Raw genomic sequence first — 20334 nt, 5'->3', positions numbered from 1 at the left:
TGTCGATTGTATTGGGGAAAACACTGTAGTTTTCCTCACAAAACATTGTCAATTGCTATAATGTTTTTCCTTACGGGTTTTTTTCCTTCCAAAATTATTTTTGTCGATTTTTTTTATATTAAGTTGGTAGAGAATTTAGTTTTGTATTTTTTTTCCTTTTTATTAACAGAAAAGCTAAATCATGTGGCGAAAGCACTATATTTTTCCTCACAAAACAGTGTGGATTGCTACAAATCATTTTATTCAGTCTCTAAGTTTTTGATCACCAACACAACTTTTTTTTTCCGTCATGAAATATTGGCTCCATCATACCTTTAGTTTCTATTACTTATCTAGCGCTGCAATTCTGATGGTGAATTGGTCACGTCACTGTACGGAGATCCCGGTTTGAATCCCTCGGTGTTCCATCGGTAAAATCGTCCGCCAAAACTTCCACGTTAGCGAACCGCTTTTTTTTTTTAATTCTGAATATGCCGTCTGTAATTTCTGGTAGTGTTGATTTTTTAATTATAGATTTTTATTTCATTTTTAACTAAACGCAAAAACTTAAAAAAATTAAACTAAACATGAATAAAAATGAAAGTTGTTAATAAATGAAATCAGATCATGTTCTAGGGGTGGATTTAGGCCTAAGAAATATAATCTTGTCCGTTGAAATTTTCTTGACGGGGCTTGATTAGCTATATTAGTTTTTAAGGATTAGGCAAAGGTAGTGCGTTATGTTTGATTGAACTAACGTTTTAAAGTAGCAAGTTTTCTGTGTCTTTATTTATTTGAGTTGAAAAATAAAAAAGGGGCCTGATCTTCGTTTAATTAATTTACTTTGCTAATGATTTTCGTTTAATAATGTTCATTTTTCATTCAATTTACTATTAATTCTTTTTTTAGTTTAACGTGGGTGTCCGGGCCAGCTTGCGCGCACCTCAACTAATCCCACGGGTCCTGAAGTTAACGACCATGTAAACCTCCAGTGGCCATCATATGAGCAACCACAGGGCTCGAACCTGAGACCACAGAGGGAGCAAACCTCTTGATCCCAAGCTCTTATCACTGGGCCACCACCTAGATGATTAATTTACTATTAATTCTTGATCTGACATGTACTAGACACCTGTCCACTTTTTCTGTCGACATGCTTTCTGGACCATCTTAAGAAATTGTTAAGATTTCAGGGATCAGTTTCCCAACTAGCCTCTAAAAAAATCAAGAACATTAAAATAATAATAAAAAATTTAATTTTAAATAAAAAAATTTAACTTTTTTTTAAAAATAACATTTTTACTGTAAAAATAAATAACAAAAAAAGTGTTTGAGAAAGTGATTGGAGTTTTCAAAAATTTTGAACTTCATTTTTGTTTGAAAGTTTTTTATGTGTTTTTTTTATGTTTTGATTTTTGATATCAAAATTGAATTTTTAAAAGAAAAAAGTTTTTTTTTATATTTTTTAAAATATATATAAAATATATCATCTTTTATGTATTCTAAATGAAAATAAAAACAACCGCTCGTAATATTCCAAATACCAACTAAATATTGGAATCCAATTCCACTTAATAGAGATAGGCAAAGCCAACCAGAGAAACAAGGGAAAAGGGTTGGCTGACAACATACTTCTTGACAACAACCCTTTTTTTTTTTTTTTTCTTCCATAAATCTGATGATCTATAATTAATGGAATAATCTCACGTAAGATATTAATATAAATTGAAGTGTAACATCAAAAAACATATCAGTGTCAACCTAACTGTCCATTTTTTTTTTATGATTAATTAACAAAAAAAAGTTAATAAAAATGCTAAGAGTGATATTGTTGACTATCAAATTTTTTAGATTTACTGACGAAATATCATGGGCACAAATTTTTCTGATGGGCTCACGGATGGGATGACAATACTCCGCCGGAAAAACTCTTGTAAGTGATTTATGGTCTATCGGTGAGTTCATCGGTAATAATTTTACTGATGGATTTACTGACGGCAAAAGCGTGCAAAAAAAAATTTATCCGCTTTATCCATTGATATTTCTATTGATGAATATAACATATCACCGACAAAAAAACTGTATATAATTCCATCGGTAATATTTTTTGTCTGCCAATATTCTTCTCGGTGAATTTGACATATAACGATCAAACAGACCATTTATAATTCTATCGGTGAGTAAATAATGATAGTAACATTTATAGTAATTAATTTTCAACTTTCTGAAATATACCGATAATTAAACTTAGTTTGCCGGTAACCTTGCCAGTAATAATTTAATTTTTTTAAATCTATTAAACAAAAATAAAAAATAATTAAATTAAATTAATATAAAAATAAAATATTTATAAACATTTATAAGTTTAAATACAATTAATTTAGAATAGAGATGCTGAAGGAGGATGAAAAGGCAGGTCTTTGTCAGGACTATGGGACGAATAAGAGAGAGCACATGTACCATCTATATATATGTGATCTAATCTTCATTACTAATAGAGGAGGGTTGCTCGTCAGATCATAAATTAAATATTACAGACGAATTTACCGACATATTGAAATAAATCTATCAGTAATTTTGTGTATAAAAATGACACGTTATCGTATTTTTTGGTTTTTTTTCATTTATTCTTTTCTCACTGTAATTCCTTTAGTATATACCGAGAGAATATTTCTATTGGTGTTTATCGATGAATACTGTAAGGGCATATTCAGCCAGAAAAATTCACCGTAATTTATAGATGAAAAAATTCCATTGATATTTCTATTTGTATTTGTTAATTTTCTGGTAGTGGTTGATTTGTTGTTGAAGGGATCAATTAAATTCATTTTTTGTTCCTCATGTATTAAATATATGTTTCTTTTGGGTTAATCACTGTTGTGATTTTAATATTTACATTTCTAAACTAATAATCTCTGATATAAAATACATATTTTGTGTCTTTGATGTTTTTTTTTTTGCTTCAACTTGCCTTTCAAATTAATTGTTACTTACAAAAATATTAAATTAATAATTTTTATATGTTTATCAATAGTTTTTATGTACTATAATAAAAATAAAAAAAGTAAAAATAATCTAACATATTTTTAATTAAAAAACTCGGTGCATTAACAACGACATTTATATCTAGGAGGACAAACCAACCACACACTTGGATGACAAAACTTCATCAAATTTGGGGTTCACAATCACACCATAAATGTTGTATGATGACATTTTGTCGATGAATCACTACTGAAAAGAGAAAGGACGGCTCTTTGATTTGCTCTTCACACGGAATTTGACTGCCGAAAACAAAAAACCATATGCAGTTCTTCAATTTTTTCAAAAGTTCAATATTATAGCCTCCTTTTTAGACACCTTCGTTCCTCATTGGCTCCTCCTTCGCTTCCTCCTTCATTCTCTCTATAATTCCTCCCTCCCTCTCTCTCACACACACACACTATCATTCCTTATCCTTGGTATGCCAATTCTCTCTCTCTCTCTCTCTCTCACACACACACACACACACACACGCAATCATTCTCTCTATTCCCTGGTATGCCAATTAATATAAACGCAAATAACACGTCCCTAGAAACATCCTTTAGCATAACTAGACAAAAACCTCTCTCTCTGTCTTTCAAATTTAGCAACGTAAACACCCCCAGAAACACCTCCACAGCATAACCATTACGACAACGTAGAAACTAACTTCTGTTTTCTCTCTCTCTCTTTACAAATACATGAACTGCTCTCTTTTCTCCGTTCAAAACTGGGTTTTAGTTCAACACTTTTACAACCCAGAAAAGGAAGAACCTTTGGAAAAAAACAAAAGAAGTAAATAAAGTACTGGGGTTTGCTCAGAAACTTTGTTCACTCAAAAAAATTCTTTCTTTCTCTTGTTTTAGTCGTTGAGTTTTTTATAAATCCAAAAAAGATAGAAGCTTTACATTTGAGAATAGTTGGCAATGGTGCACTCCTATAGATATCATGATCAGTTAAAAAAAGGTGATCGTCAACATGTTGAAGAAGAGGAGGTGCTGTTGTCATCTTTGATGTGTGCAGCAAGCTCGGGTTATTTCAATAGGACAAGGCCCAAGCTTTTCTCTCTTGTCATTCTTTCTCTTCTCTCTTGCTGTCTTATTTTATCTCCTCCCTTGTTTTGCTCTTCCTCTACTTCCTCTCTTTCGTGTAAGCTCCTCTCTCTCATGGGTTTTGGCTATTTTTTCTCTGCTTCCTTTTTTTTCTTTTCTTCTTCTTTGCATTTGCTGATCATGTTTGTCTGGTTTTTGCAGATTCTTTTGATGTAGAAAGTGATGGGGTTGCTACTAATGTAAATGCAAAAGCTTATTTGTGCTCTTCGATTTCTAATGGTTAGTACTCTCTTTTTTTTTTTTTTTGTGTGGTGTTCTATTCTTTTTGCCTTTCTTCCTCTATTTCTTTTTTAAAAAGTTTTATTGAATCAAACAGTACTAGGTATTAATTAACAGCCTTGACGTTTATTGCTTTCTGATATTTAGAATTTCCTTGGGCTACGTAATTACGTAACCAAGAAAGTTAGGGAGAATTAATGATGGAACTGATTTTTTCTTTTTTCTTCTTTTGGAGTTTTAAGTGGTTACTCAATCAACGTGAGTGAATGATCTAGTTTCTGTAACAAAAAAAGTAGACACAAAGTTACTGGGTTAAAGTCTCTTTCTTACCTTGTTTTTATTTTGTGAAGTTTGCTCAAATGGGAGGCTCGTATAGTAATATGAATTGATGTTTTACTGTTAGTTTCCCCAAATGTTTTACACATTTTTTTGTGGTAAATTCAGGAACCATATGTTGTGACCGAAGCAGTATGCGTTCTGATGTCTGTGTTATGAAAGGGGATGTAAGAACACATTCTGCCTCTTCTTCGATCTTCCTCTTCACCTCAAGAAATAACAATTCTGTGATGAACAAGGTTTCGAGTTTAGTTGATAAAGATGAGGAACTCCATCATGAAAAGATCAAACCATACACTCGAAAATGGGAAACGAGTGTGATGGACTCAATTGATGAATTAGGCCTTATTGCAAAGACAGAGAATTCTAGAATTAACCATCATTGCGATGTCATGCATGATGTACCGGCAGTGTTCTTTTCGACTGGAGGCTACACCGGTAATGTTTATCATGAATTCAATGATGGGATTTTGCCTTTGTACATTACATCACAGCATTTCAAGAAGAAGGTTGTGTTTGTTATTCTCGATTATCATAATTGGTGGATCATGAAGTATGGAAACATTCTTTCACTTCTTTCGGATTATCCTGCCATTGATTTTAGTGGAGACAAGAAAACCCATTGCTTTCCTGAAGCTATTGCTGGTCTTAGAATCCATGATGAGCTCACAGTGGATCCTTCACTGATGCAGGAGAATAAAAGCATTGTTGATTTTCGCAATTTTCTAGACCGAGCTTACTGGCCTCGAATTAAAAGTATGATTAAAGGAGAAGAACGAGGAGCTCAAAAAAAACTTGAACTGAAAGCTCATTCATCAAAAAAAAACCTAAAGCAAGTGCATGAAGCCACCTTGAAGAAACCTAAACTGGTAATTTTATCTCGAAATGGATCTAGAGCTATAACTAATGAGAATTTATTGGTGAAGATGGCTGAAGAAATCGGATTTCGAGTTGAAGTGATGAGGCCTGAACCAACGACAGAACTGGCCAGGATATATCGCGCACTTAATTCAAGTGAAGTTATGATTGGTGTCCATGGTGCTGCCATGACTCATTTTCTGTTTATGAAGCCTGGCTCTGTTTTTATCCAAGTTATTCCTCTAGGAACAGAATGGGCAGCCGATGCTTATTATGGTGAGCCTGCAAGGAAGCTTGGTTTAAAGTATATTGGCTACCAAATTCTTCCAAGAGAGAGTTCATTGTATGACAAATACGATAAGAATGATCCTGTTCTTCGAGATCCCAGAAGCGTGTCTGACAAGGGATGGCAATACACAAAGTCGATCTATCTTGATAACCAAAATGTGAGGCTCAATCTTGGAAGATTTCAGAGGAGGTTACTTCGTGCTTACCGTTACTCTATCGCAAAAGTGAATAGTAGATATCATCTCCAATCACAGTAATATTTAGTGACTGCATGAAGATATATTATGTGATTCATCTTTGTGCATTAGAAGGCACGAAAGGGCAACTAGGCGTGTATATGTTTGTATAGACTATAGATTTCTTGCATAAGTCCTCAGTACGTATATTAAGCACACAATACCAATAAGCTTATGTGTAAATCACACAATGTTTGGAGTATTTTAACTGGGCTAATATTTCTTCTTTAGTTCAGTTTCAGTGTCTCTAGATTGGTTTTCTCAGCTTCTGCTACTTCATGCCTTTTTCTTCTCTTTTCCCAGTCCGGTAAAGACATGAAGCTTAATTTTGACGCCTACGCGCTGCGTTCGACCATGTGCAGTAGGTTTATCATCACCACTACGTACAATACGTTCTTTCTGAGCAAAGTAAGCTGAAAAATAAATAAAATTCAAATGGTGAAGATTAATTAATTCGTATTGCAATTGACAATGATTTGGTTAAATTTCCATAGAACTTGAGATTTCCAAGTGTGACTCGTATTTACTCAATGATAACATGCGATCACATGATATGGTTCTCCATTATTTCATCAATCTTAGCTCAGAAGGAACAACACCCATATTCGGGTTACTGCAGAAACAAGTATCTATTATTCAACTGTTTGACTATGAGAGCTAAGAAGAATAGGGGCTTAACTAATTACTTAGTCAATCTTTTTTATTTATACATATAGGGGAGTGTACAATAGTTAATATAGAGTTTACAACACACAATTATCATATACACATGATAAATAGAATTACTGTAATACATACCCTATAAAATAACACTTTCTATAATACACCCCTTTAAGCTAAGGGTGGGGGTTCAACTCGAAGCTTGAATCGAAAATGATTAAAAGAAGCGATGGAAAATAGCTTGGTAAGAATATCTATAAATTGATCCCTAGAGGAAATGAAGTGAATTTGAATATCTTTCTTTGCAACCTCATCGTGTACAAAATGGTAGTCAACCTCCACATGTTTAATACGAGCATGAAAATTATGATTGGCGGACAAAAAAGTGGCAATTAAATTATCACACTTAAACATATGCAAAGAAGTAGGAGTAATTTGCATATCTGTCAATAAGTATTGAAGCCATAGGACCTCAGAAGCCCCGTAAGCTAAAATCTTATACTCAACCTCAGTCGAAGATCAAGCAATTGTATGTTGTTTGCTTGATTTTCAAGAAATTGATGTATAACTAAAATAGACAAAATAACCACTTGTTGACTTATAATCACCAACATTACCAGCCCAAACAATATTTGTAAATCATGTAAAGTAAATGAAGAACTGCAGGTGATTTGTAAGCCAAAAGAAAATGTACCTTTCAGATAACGCATAATGCGTTTAACGGCAGTCTAATACGCATCTGTAGGAACATGCATCAACTAACATACTTTGTTCACAAAAATAAAAAAAAATATCTGGTCTCATAAATGTTATATATTAAAAAGCATCAATAATTTGACGAAACCATGTAGGATCAGAAAACATGTAATCGGACACCATATCAAGTTTGAAGGCAAAAATAGGAGTGTCGACTAGTTTGCAGGAAAACATACCTGCTTGGTGAATTATGTCAAGAATATACTTATCTTGCCGTAACATGATACTCATACTAGTAGGGTGAACCTCAATCCCTAAAAAATAATAGGCAACTCTTAAATTTTATTGCTTGAATTTTGAGCTAAGCAACTGGATTAAATAGTGGAGCAAGATTGAATTGTAGCAAAATATCATCGACGTAAATAAGGAGATAAAATATATCAATACCCATAGATAAGATGAATAAAGAGGTATCAACCTTTAAAGCATGAAATCCAATAGATAAAAGATAATCACTCAGTCAAGTATACTATGCTCGAGGAGCTTGTTTCAAACCTTACAAAGGAGTGCACTCAAAATAAGGTGGTCATGTTGTTTCCAATGAAGAAAAGAGGGATTAACTCGAAGAAAAGAGCTATTGGTAGTAGTCAAGTGAGAAGAGGGACACATCAAAGAACCATCAATAAATTGGAAAACACCTTGTCCAAGCAAATACGACTTCATCTGCATTCACTAATAAATATAATTGGTGTTCGTGATCTTTAATGAGATAACATGTTGAGTGTTGGAGAGAGGAACAATTGCTGTAAAGAAAAAGTCTAAAACACTAGCCTAAAAGGAAAATGAAGAGCATTGTTATGTATGTATATATATATGTATGTATGTATATATATATATATGTATGTATGTATCTTTTATGTACTTTATTCTTAGTATTTTATACATGTTTTATGTTTAGAATAACTTAATTTGTTTTGAGCTTAACAGTTCTATGGAGACACAAAGTGTAAAAAATAGCTAAGATGAAAGATCATGCTTTGATATTACTTGACATTAAAGGAGTTATGAATACAAAGGTAGCCATGACAAATAATAAAATGTTCTTACTAAACATAGAGACGGATGTGTCTAAATGCCTAAATGAGTGTGTGAAGGATGAGACTTGACTTTGACATATGAGACTTAGGCATGTAAACTTTGATAGCTTGAAGATGATGGAATAAAAGGAGATCTTAAAGGGTTTACCATCCATTATACATCCAAATTAGTTATGTGAAGGATGTTTAGTGGGCAAGCAATTTCACAAGAGCTTTCTAATAAAGTCTACATCAAGAGCAAGTCAACCCTTACAATAAATACATATCGATGTTTGTGGTTCTATCAAACCATGTTCATTTGGTAAAAATCTTAAAAGAAAAGTCTAAAGTGTTTAGTTTTTTTAAGAAGTTTAAGGCATTAGTTAAAAAGGAAAGTGATTATTCTATAAAATCACTTAGGATGGATAGGGGGTGAATTTTGTTTTAATGATTTTAATGAGTTTTGTGAAGGTCATGGTATAAAGAGACTCTTAACGGTGCCTAGATCCCCACAACAAAATAGTGTGGTGGAGAGAAACAATAGAAGCATCCTCAAGCATGCTCAAAACCAAAAGGATTCCTAAAAAGTTTTAGACCAAAGTTGTAGATTGTGTTATATCTATTTGTCAAATTGGTGTCCTACTAAGAGACCGTTTGTTTTCGTGGTTGCTTCTGCGTTTGAAGCCAACCACGGAAAACAAGTGTTTGGTAACGGCTGAAAACTTAATTCATTGTGCATGGGCCTCAATAATTTCTGCGTTAAAAACACCGGCTCACTGAAAGCAGCATAATGCAGCTTTCAGTGTGGAGAGCTTCACTGTTCACGTGAAATTTGTTTTTTGTTCATGATGCATTGAACCAGGTCCGACCCAGTAAAAAACACTTAAATTAAATTTTTTTATTTTTAATTGTGTTTTTTTAATGACGTACCATTTGCAGAATTTGATCGCAATCCCAATTTTGTTCCTGATTATGTTTTACCTAATGTTGTTGCGCGCTTAAGAAACCAAGAAAATTATAGTCCTTATCGGATATATTTCATACGTGATGGAATTGTAGATAGTTTAATTGAACAATAAAAAATATTTTATATAAAGTATTATTTATTTCATGATATAATAACAATAGTTAAATCTACAATATTTAAATTAAAAACCATCAATAATATATATATATACATATATATATATATATATATATATATATACATATATATATATATATAACCTCAATTTGAAAAGAAATTTTTTAACCAAATACATTAAACTACTTTTTGTTCAACCTCAAATTCAACCACAATTTTAACCAAACATATATAAATATCAAACCAACCTTAACTAAAACAACTTTTTTATAAAACAACTTTTTTCAAACTACAACCACAAAAGCTACCACAACCACAAAAGCTACTACAATACCAAACACACTTGAATGACATGACTTTACAAGAAGCATGGAGTGGAAGAAAGCCAAGTGTTTCCCACTTGAAAGTTTTTGGGAGCATTGACTATGTGCATGTAGATGATTAAGTAAGGACTAAGCTAGATGACAAGAGCAAAAAGATGATTTTTGTGGGCTATGATCAAAAGTCCAAAGAATATAAGCTTTACAACCCTAATGAAGGAAATATAATGATTAATAGAGATGTTAAGTTCAATGAAGAAGAAACATAGGATTGGAACGTAGATGATGGTAAGAAATATAACTTCCTACCGATTCTTGATAAAAAGGAGGAAAGATATGAAGATCATTAAGAATCTATAGCTACACCTTCACAAACATTGATGAGCTCAACTTCTCCTTCTCATTCTTCTTCTAGTGGAAACTCAAGTAGCGGCACTTCACAAAGTCCACCAAGAAATATGAGGAGCCTTAATGACTTATATGAGGTAACTAATCCTATTGATGATTATGTAACACTATATTGTCACCTTGCTACATGTGATCTTATAGTATTTGAGGAAGTAATAAAGGATAAAAAATAGAGAATTACTATGGATGAGGAAATTGCATCAATTAAGAAGAATGACATAAAAATTGGTTCCTAGACTAAGTGGAAAGAAACCAATGGATGTCAAATGGATCTATAAAGAAAACAAGAACGTTATAGGAGAGGTGGAGAGGTACAAAGCAAGGTTAGTGGCATAAGGCTATAGTCAAAAGCATGAGATTGACTATGATGAAGTATTTGCTCTAGTTGCTAGATTGGAGACCATTCAATTAATCATTGTCACCGCTACCCAACATAGATGGATAATCTATCAAATGGATGTTAAATCAACCTTTCTTAATGGTTTTCTTGAAGAGAAGGTCTACATTGAGCAACCTATGAGATATGAAGTGAAGGGACATGAAGACAAGGTAATAAAGTTGAACAAAGTCTTGTATGGATTGAAAAAAGCCCCAAGGGCTTGGTATAGTCGTATTGATGAATATTTATTAAAGAATAAATTTGTTAAATTCCCTCATGAATATTGTTATAACCCAATTTTGATTTATTGGTTTTTAATTTAATTTTGCAGGGTTAAAATGTAAAATTAAAAGATCAAGGATTTATTTCGATAAAAAGTGTGATTTGTCAACTTACGCAGAAACTAGGGATTATAATGTGCTTTTATCATTCTATCATTATCATCAAGATAATGATATTTATCTGCTTTCGAATTTGATTCTTAATCAAATTCAAATTTCAAAGAAGAAAATAAGTTTCTTTGAGATTTTATTTTTCACAGGCAATGAGACTTTTACATTATAAATATGGATCCCAGTGCATGCACACAAAGGGGGGGACATTACAAGAAAACCCAGAGAAAAAAAAAAAAAAAAACTTAGAAACGACCCTCAGTTCCTCTCAGCCTCCCCCAGCAGCCCCGGTTGATATTCATCCCAGCAGCACCATTACAAGAACCACCCCTCTTTCTTCTCAGCCGCTACCTGCAAAGAATACAAGATTTCTTCCCCATGGCCAACCAAATCTTAGAAGTCATCACCCTTACTCTTTGAAGAAGGAAGAGGACGGGACCTCTTGAGAGGGGATGCAAATCAATTTACTCTCCCAGCAAACACAGTAGAGGCAACCAACTTCTCCCCTCACCGTGATCAGCCTTGCACCAGCCACCCTTTCTTCGCCACTGCGACAAACACCACTTGACAGTAGTACCAGCTTCAGCTCCTCCTTCCAGCGCTGCGCGCCTCCTCCAGCTCCAGCAACCAGCACTGTGCACCGTGAGCATGCACCCGCCATAGCAGCAACAACCTTCTCTTCTCAATAGAGACAGGATGGACGCGAACAGGAGGATGAAGGAACAAACACAGGATAGAAAACCAGAAGGCACACACAGACGAGGGGCTTTTGACAGAAAAACAGGACGAACAAGGGAGAATAAACAGACCCACATACAGGGGGAAGGAAGCCACAGGAGGACACACAGAGAGCATATACACACAAACAGAACTAGAGAACATAAACAATAACATCGCAGAATAGAGGAAACCGTCGAAGACCTGGAAACGCTAACAGAGGACAGAAACGCAAACCAGGGGCATAGGAGGCTGAGATACAATGGACAGAGAGAAGCTGAAGTGAAGAAAGGAGTGTTGACGACCAATAGCCCACGTCTTCGTCTCAGTTACCATCGGCTTCATCTCCAGGTATGTTCTTCATTTCCCTCTCCTTCTAAAATTATAAGCAGTGTTTTTAAACCTGGGCCCTGGGTTTTGACCGGGTCACCCGGGTTAACCTCAATTTTTTTTATAAATCAAAACGACATCGTTTTGAAAAAAATAAAAAAAGATAGTCAACGGGTTGCAATCGGGTTTTTGACCGAGTATTGCCGAGTCAACCCGTCGGGTCAGTTAGGTTCTTAACTATCTTTATTTTTTCATAAACCCGACCCTGTACTTTATGGATTGCATAATATTTACCAACGCCAGAGTTGTAAATATTCATAGGTGAATATTCACTGACGCTAGAGTCAAGAATATTATAGGATGATCTTAAAAATGAAACAAATACAACTCTTAGCAATTTAAGACAAAACCAGCAATGTAGCTTGCCTTAGGTAGGACATTTAAGGGGTAATAGTATCTTTCTTTTCGCGTAACCAGTCTCGTACCATAGAATCTTTGTTGATCAGTTAGAGTTCCTAGTGACCATAATACTTTCCCCTAAAAGAACAAGAATATGTCAGATATCTGTTCTTTTTTTGTCAAGAAATTTTTAATCGGTCGCTGCGATGTCCGGGTGTGACAAATATGCTATCTATGTAAAGATAAAAGAGAGTAGTGATACTATTATTGTATGTTTGTATGTGGATGACTTGATCTTTACAAAAAATAATCCAAAAATATTTAGAGACTTCAAGTAAGTAATGATCAAGGAGTTTGAGATGACAGACATTGGTCTTATGACATACTTCTTAGGGATTGAGATCAAATAAGGAGAAGATGAAATCTTTGTGAATCAAGAGAAGTTTGTAAGGGAGGTTCTCAAGAAATTCAAGATGAAGAATTATGTAAAAGTAAATACTCTGGTTGAGTGTGAGTGTGGAGTAAAGATGTCAACGAATGATGAAGGAGAGAATATAGACTCTACAACATTCAAAAGTTTAGTTAGGAGTTTGAGATATTTGATATGCACTAGTCTGGATATTCTTTTTAGAGTAAGACATGTGAGTAGGTTTATGGAGACACCAACTATGACACACTTCAAAGCTTTGAAGCAAATTTTTTGGTATATCAAAGGTAATGTTGATTTTGGCTTATTTTATGGATATTCTAATAGCTTTCATCTTGTGGGTTATAGTGATAGTAATTGGGCTGGAGATATGGATGATAGAAAGAGTACCATGGGTTTTGTTTTCTATATGGGAGACAAAACATTAACATAGAGTTCGACATAGAGTTCGAAAAAGCAATTAGTAGTCATTATGTCAACATATGAAGCTGAATATATAACTACTACATCATGTGTTTATTATTCCATATGACTAAAAAGATTATTGAAAGAATTATGAATGCCACAAGAGAAGCCTACTGAAATTTTTAACTCATCTACCATTATCTTAGCTAAAAATCCAGTTTTTCATGACAAAAGTAAGCACATTGACACAAGATTTCATTACCTAAGAGATTGCATAGCAAATAAGAAAATTAAAGTCAAGTATATGAAGACACAATACCAAGTCGCTGACATCTTCACAAAGCTATAAAAAAAAAATGATGTTTTCATAAAACAAATGAGAGATATGTTGGGAGTTATGAAGAAATCAAGTTTAAGAGAGAGTGTTGAAAATTAAACTTGATTTTTGGTTTTTCTAAAGATCAGAGGAACCAATCCACTGGTTGGATTAAATAAAGTGGTCGACTGGTTGAGAAAAAATCAATCAGTTCAGTCGATAGAATACAATTCTTGTTTGGATTAAGATTTCTTATATTAGTTTAATTCCTTGATTGTTTAGAACTTTATATATATAAAAAGACTTGTAATTCAATATTATTCAGCAGCACAAAAAAAAAAGAATAACTAAGAAAATTTAAAAAGAAACACTTAATAAAAATATAGCTTGATCTCAATCTTCTTTTTATTCTTAAGTGTTTTTATTTTGCATTACTATTTTAATCTTATACCACAACTATCCTTCTTTCAACATGCATAATCATCAATGAGAATGATGAGGCCAGTACCATCGTCATGGTTGGCAAGACTACTACACATTTCTTCTGCAACCCACCACTGCATGTAAGATAAATAATTCACAGACCAAGGCACCTTTCCACCTATGATGCTTGAACAATTCAACAAGATCAAAATTTTCCAGCTTCGGTTTGGGACTTTTCGATCCATAGTCAACTGTTGCAACATCATCATCACCAAGGTTTTTGATGAAAACTTAGCTGAAGATGTCGATGCTCTACCTGGCCAATAAGAATTGCAAGGCGAAGCAGTTTCAGCCATCGATCCAGCAGCTCCTTCAAGCTCTGGAACAAGTCCTTGATTGAAACCTACAATTGTTGCGAAGATCGCCCCACCTTGTGTTGTTACCATTGGTTCGCTGCAGACACATCCTTTAACAATCCAGTCATGTCTTGACACTTTTTTCCCCTTACAAACAAGGAGGAGGCTACTTTTCGAGGAGGCCACAACTCTTCAAAGGTTTTGAGCAACTCTCTACTTTTACACAAGTATACTATTAGTCCACTTATCATAACAAAAATATGCTCTTTTTTTCCGATATGTACTTTTGTCTACAATGCTAGATTAGATTGCGAGCAACTTATGTGTTTAATATATGTTGTTTGCCATTTTCTGCTGGTTGAACTATAAAGTGATTGAGTTCTGATTAGAAAACTCGGTTGTTAGAAACCTACAGAAAAACTACCAGACTACGTACTGTTTGCTATTGGCACCTTGCTTTCTTATAAACTTCGATATTGGATTGAGTTTGCGTTGTTCTACCCTCCTAGTGCCTGCTAATTTCTAATCTTGATTTTGTGTCTGGCCAGCTCTTATTTGATTCCTTTCCCATCGTTCTTGCCTACCTCTGTCACATAGCTTTTTGTCCCAAATTCTTGAATGCATTGTTTCTCTCAGAATGAATATTTGCATCATCTTGCTACTGCTTTTATCTAGTTGTTCATGATGAACTTCTGCTCCAGTTTCATCCTAAGTTTGTCAGCTCATTCACTGCCCAGTCATTTACATGTATAGGTTCAGACTTTTTTGACATGGGTTTTTGATTTGTGCGTTGATCATTTGGTGCCACTCCAGTCCAGCTACAACTATCACAAAACAAAAAACACACTTCTTTTTTAATAAAATGTTGTTTATGCCTATTGTTCCCTTGCTATATTCCATCAAATTACTACATTTTCTTTCTGGTTGCTTCTTCCCCAAACATATTCATCTTCACTTGCAGGCCAGCTTGCTTTGTAGACACAGCAGCACATTTTGTTAACACAGCGCCTGCAACGGTTGTTTTTTTTTCAAGACTTGTCTAGCATCGCCCACCTACTCGGCCAATGTCAAGTTTGCCTTTATTGCGATTCGCTTATATATCCTTCTCTTTTAAATTAATGTGATGTTTTTTTTGTTATGGATGAATTGAACGATGCAGATATAACATTGATGCAAGTTCTTCCTTTTGCTATTATGTTATTGAGTGAACTTCAAATGGCTCTTAGTGTTACTTTGGCTCCTTTGCAGCCTCGACATTATTGCATCATCTAAAAACCTCACCTCGTTTTTGGTTGCTATAAAATTATAGAATCGTCGAAACATATTGGTTGCGAAATCCCGTGGTAGCGCGCGGGCAAGTCACCTATATATTCTAAATCTATTCGAAATCATCTCATCCAATGTCAACTTGTTCAAGTTAAATTGGTAATGATCACATCAGAGTTATTTCCTCGTTAATCATTATTCCAACCGGGTCAAGAATTGGCTCTCGTGTTCGCGTTAAAGAAATATTGAAATGTGTTAGTTTTCTCGGAACACACACACATATATAATAAAAATAGTAAATTTATAATTTTTTTTAGGAATAATGAGAAATCTCTTAAAAAAATTTTTTAAAAAAGAGAGTTTGCTATAATTTTTAGTGTTTATTCTTTTTTTTTTATGTTTTAGGTGTTTTTATATTGTACTCTACTCATAGAAAATAAGAGACATAATTTTTTATTTATAAAAAATCTAAAAATTTTATAAATAGAAAAATATCAATTTACCGTTTAAATAATATAACATATATTATTTTAGGATAATTTTAGAAATTTATTCAATCAAATCCTTACTTGATTGTTTCTAAGTCTATATATCCCCTGTATTAATTATATTCTAGTCCTTAATTTCTAAGATTTATTTACAATTAAGTCACACTTGATTAATCATCTCATATTTACTTTTTGATCAATGGTTCTTATGTGTATGACCCATTAGGTTCCCTAATAAGTTGGCACAAATATAAATCATAATCCTAAATAAAAAAAAATTATATAAATTAAAGAAATTAATTTATTATCATTTCAATAATTGATTGATTTATATTTTAAGATCAAGTACAATGTTTAGCAACATGTCATGATCTTTCAAACATTAGAAAAGCCATAAGTGGTTTGTCTCAACCTTTAAATGACTAGTTTTATTCATTTACAATGTTCTGATTTAAACATTATAGCATGAAGTGTCTACTATGTCAAATTATATTTGTTCTCAACACCATAGTCATTGATTATTTGAATAAGATTTGAAACTCTTTTCAAATCTTATTCCATTTTGCACAAGGATTTACAATCAATACTATTTGAGAACAAATGAAATATTTTTTTTTCTAATTACCCTAGAGTAATGAATCCTCTCTTGATTACTCAAATACATTCATATAGTTCATATTGTACTCAATATTTGTTCGTTTATTACCCTTCATTATGACAACGTATAGCAGGATCAAAGCATAACATTTTCTATATAAGATAACTTAGTGGTATGAAGTTTAAGGATCACTTACATAACCGTCACATAAGTATTTTCATAGATACGAGTAATCTCTTCATATAGGATTTTCATGCGACTCAGTTCAGTATACATGTCATCTAACAAAAACTTACATATTAGTTCTAGGTATCTATTATACCTCAACTTCTAAAAACAATTGCTTCCTTTCATAAAAAAAAAACATAATATTTACTAATTTCAACAGCTCTAATTAATATTCAGTCTTAATAAAGTTTTGACAAAGAACATTTTAGAAACAATGTTTTGATGCAATAAAGACCTCATAATTATAATAACTTTATAATTTTCCTTGTAAAGTACTTTTGCCTCAAGAACCTTATATTTACTCTAGATTTATTAATCAAATATTAGATTCTTTAATTAAATATTTGATGAGTTTTAAAGATAAATAAATCTTTATTAATAAATTAAATGTATTTACATAAACAAAATCAATATTACATGTAATTAGCTACAGTTACATACACTAACAAAATCTTGTTGTTGCAAATTGTAAAACAGAGATTCACATTTGACATTGAAATGGCTTGGCTAATTGTTCCATGGAATTGGCTACGTAGAGCTTGCCTTTCTTACACTTGTGTCTCTCTGTCTCTATGAAAGGATAACTTGTCTATGGTTGAAATTTTCTCACTGACATCACATTACCATTCTAGTCTTTGATATTATCATGAATCCATTACTGCGCAGGTTGTTTTCAACTGTTTGCTCAAGTCTTTTCCCACTAGGTGGAAAGACACACAGACAAGTTTATTTTATATATATTGGCTCTCTTAAGACCAAATAATATCTTTGGATCAAAAATCTGTTTTTCAACCATTAACAATATCTATCTAAATTGGAATATTCTTTAAAAAATCATTTTAGTGAATCATTTACTTCCATCTCTATTTTTCTTCTGTTTGGCAATATTTATTCTTACAAAAAAATTAAGTACAAGTAATTCCACCCATTCCCCAAATTAATATGAGTGGTACATATTTTATTACAAAATTATTTAGTCTCTAATATCCAATAACAAGGCTAATAAAAACGACCTTTTAAAGAGAGATCTTAATTTGAGGTCCATCCTCATCTATTCTTAGAATAAAAAAATAAAAAAATATATTGTGATCTCATGGCCCAATAATGCTTAAGACTCTTATATATTTCTTAATGAGTACGATTTTCTACTAATTTTAATCTTATTCTAAACGAGAGTCAACTGCTTCTGGAAGACCAGGACATTATATCAAACATCAGAGAGGAAGAAATGCCCGGTCGTCCATTATATAATTCAGCATCTACTAAATTGTGGCCATGGCTTGAGAATAAAGCGCACGTCAATTGGAGGCCCTTTTCTATCATGCATTAAGGGGGAAAAAAACCCTATATAATCTTTAACATTATATTTAATTTGGTGGCTAATTAATAAACCCAAACCATAATTTATTAAAGTAAGATAATGAGATTCTTTATTATGAAAACCAATCCTTGAATTTCCAATCACTTATATATATATATATATATATATATATATATATATATATGGTGATGTTGATGTTAAGATACTATTTGGTGGTATAGTAATTTCTGCTATTTTTTTAATTATAGAGAAAAAACTGTGTAATTAGTTAAAAAAATTCTGCTTTTTTATACGCATGTAATTATATTTCAAGTTTTAATTTTATTGACGTTAAAATAATATATATATATTTTAAAAAAAAACCACAACCAACAATGAAAGACGAAGAAACACTAAAGCATGCTTAATGAAAAGGAAAGAAATGTCAGATGCTGTTGCTAATATTGCCCATGTGGCATGCACAAAATTGCCATTGACTCTAGGCTTGCCCTCTATGATGCATGGGTTAGGCCACCAAAGAGATTATTAATCATGTTGTTAAGTTTGAATAAATAAGTAATTAATGATGGTTAATTATATACATAAAGCCGCATTTAAGCGTGTTTGGTTCCAAAGGGGGAAAAAGAAGGAAATAATTGAGCATAGTTTATTAGGTTTCCAAGTGGATGGGGACAAAGTGACCTCTCACACACATAATTTTGCATTCACCTTCATCACCATGATCGTCACCCTTTTGTCACTTCTCTTGCTCTCTATATATTTTTATACTCGAAGTTGTATATATAAATATATGGCTGTAATCTATATATACAGGTCGTATGGATTATAATATATAGTAGCATCACCATGCGAGAGGAAACTTAATTTTTAGGTAAAATTTGCCCTTTCAATGACGGATATCGTTTATTCAGCAATGAAAAATATTGCAAATTTCCAAGTCAATGAAGATTATGGCAAGTCTTTAAAGGTTATTTGTTCATATATGAGTTTTAGTGTTGTACTTGATAGAATCTCAAAAATAAAGTTGCAAGCAAAAAGTCTTAGCTCCCACCACGTGTGAAGGGTCTCAAATCTCCGAATGTACTTTTTTTTTTCAGTGATTTGGTTGTTAAAAAGAGAAATTAATAAAGAAAAAAATATTTTTGGTATATTGATTATTATGATTTGAATGTTTTCTTCAAACCTAGATCGATTCACATGACAAATTAAGTTTGTTTGATATTATAGTAAAAATAATTGTTTAAAATAATTTTTATTTTAAAATATATTAAAATAATTTTTTATATTAATATATCAAAATTATAAAAAAAATACGATATATAAAATATACTTTTAAAATATATCTAAAATACTTTATAATAATAAAAAAAACAAATGGTGACTAAATATTCTAGTTTGTTCTTCCAAAGACAGGAGAGAAGTCAGATTTTTTTTCATTGGTCAAAGAGAAAACAAATGTTCAGCCATGCTTTGTTTATGGACTAATTAATATGCTTATAAAAAATTCAACCAATGGACCATTTCTTTTCTGTTTCGTCTTCTTTTTTTTAGCTTCTATGGAAAAGAATTAATGTGACACTAAAAAAAAATCTAACGATCTAAAAGAAATTAAAGACTATGGATGGGCAGAGATCCCATATAGAAATTAAAGAAAGTGGTCCTCTATATTCAATGTAAATGGACCATGAAAAAAATTATATCGATCTAAAAGGAAATTAATTCAATATTAATTGCAATGCTTCTATATATCAAAATTAGAGGTTTAACTCAGGTTCGAGCCTTGTGGTTGCTCATATGATGACTACTGGAGGCTTACATGGTCATTAACTTCAGGACTCGTGGGATTAGTCGAGGTGTGCACAAGCTGACCCGGACACCCACGTTAAACTAAAAAAAAAATTAGAGGTAGCTTGCATGTAATCATGGATTTGCTTTATTCAAAGTAGCGCAATTACCATATCACAAGTTCTAATTTCCCGGCCGAATTTGAGAG

General features: G+C 32.6%; 1 protein-coding gene and 1 long non-coding RNA gene across 2 annotated transcripts; both read left to right on the top strand.

The window, feature by feature from the left end:
• The first annotated feature begins 3420 nt into the window (after nucleotides 1-3420).
• On the top strand, nucleotides 3421-6287 carry LOC7484021 (xylan glycosyltransferase MUCI21). Its single transcript, XM_006373725.3, has 3 exons — nucleotides 3421-4152; nucleotides 4257-4334; nucleotides 4779-6287. The coding sequence occupies exons 1-3, from the start codon at nucleotides 3930-3932 to the stop codon at nucleotides 6071-6073; spliced, it is 1596 nt and encodes a 531-aa protein (XP_006373787.2). The 5' UTR covers nucleotides 3421-3929; the 3' UTR covers nucleotides 6074-6287.
• A 7836-nt stretch (nucleotides 6288-14123) lies between these two features.
• LOC112324450 (uncharacterized) lies at nucleotides 14124-15669 on the top strand. The gene is made up of 2 exons (XR_002978292.1): nucleotides 14124-14638; nucleotides 15402-15669. It is a non-coding gene; the product is annotated as an uncharacterized LOC112324450 (long non-coding RNA).
• The last annotated feature ends 4665 nt before the right edge of the window (nucleotides 15670-20334 follow it).

Source organism: Populus trichocarpa, chromosome 16 (genome assembly GCF_000002775.5).
Source record: "Populus trichocarpa isolate Nisqually-1 chromosome 16, P.trichocarpa_v4.1, whole genome shotgun sequence".
NCBI lineage: Eukaryota > Viridiplantae > Streptophyta > Magnoliopsida > Malpighiales > Salicaceae > Populus > Populus trichocarpa.
The sequence above is the reverse complement of the archived record's forward strand: the minus strand, read 5'-3'. Positions and strand labels throughout refer to the sequence as shown.

Coding starts and splice junctions, on each gene's coding strand:
- LOC7484021 (XM_006373725.3), top strand. CDS start 3,930: ATGGTGCACTCCTATAGATATCATGATCAGTTAAAAAAAGGTGATCGT. Junction 4,153..4,256: donor CTCTACTTCCTCTCTTTCGT/GTAAGCTCCTCT, acceptor TGGTTTTTGCAG/ATTCTTTTGATGTAGAAAGT. Junction 4,335..4,778: donor GTGCTCTTCGATTTCTAATG/GTTAGTACTCTC, acceptor TGGTAAATTCAG/GAACCATATGTTGTGACCGA.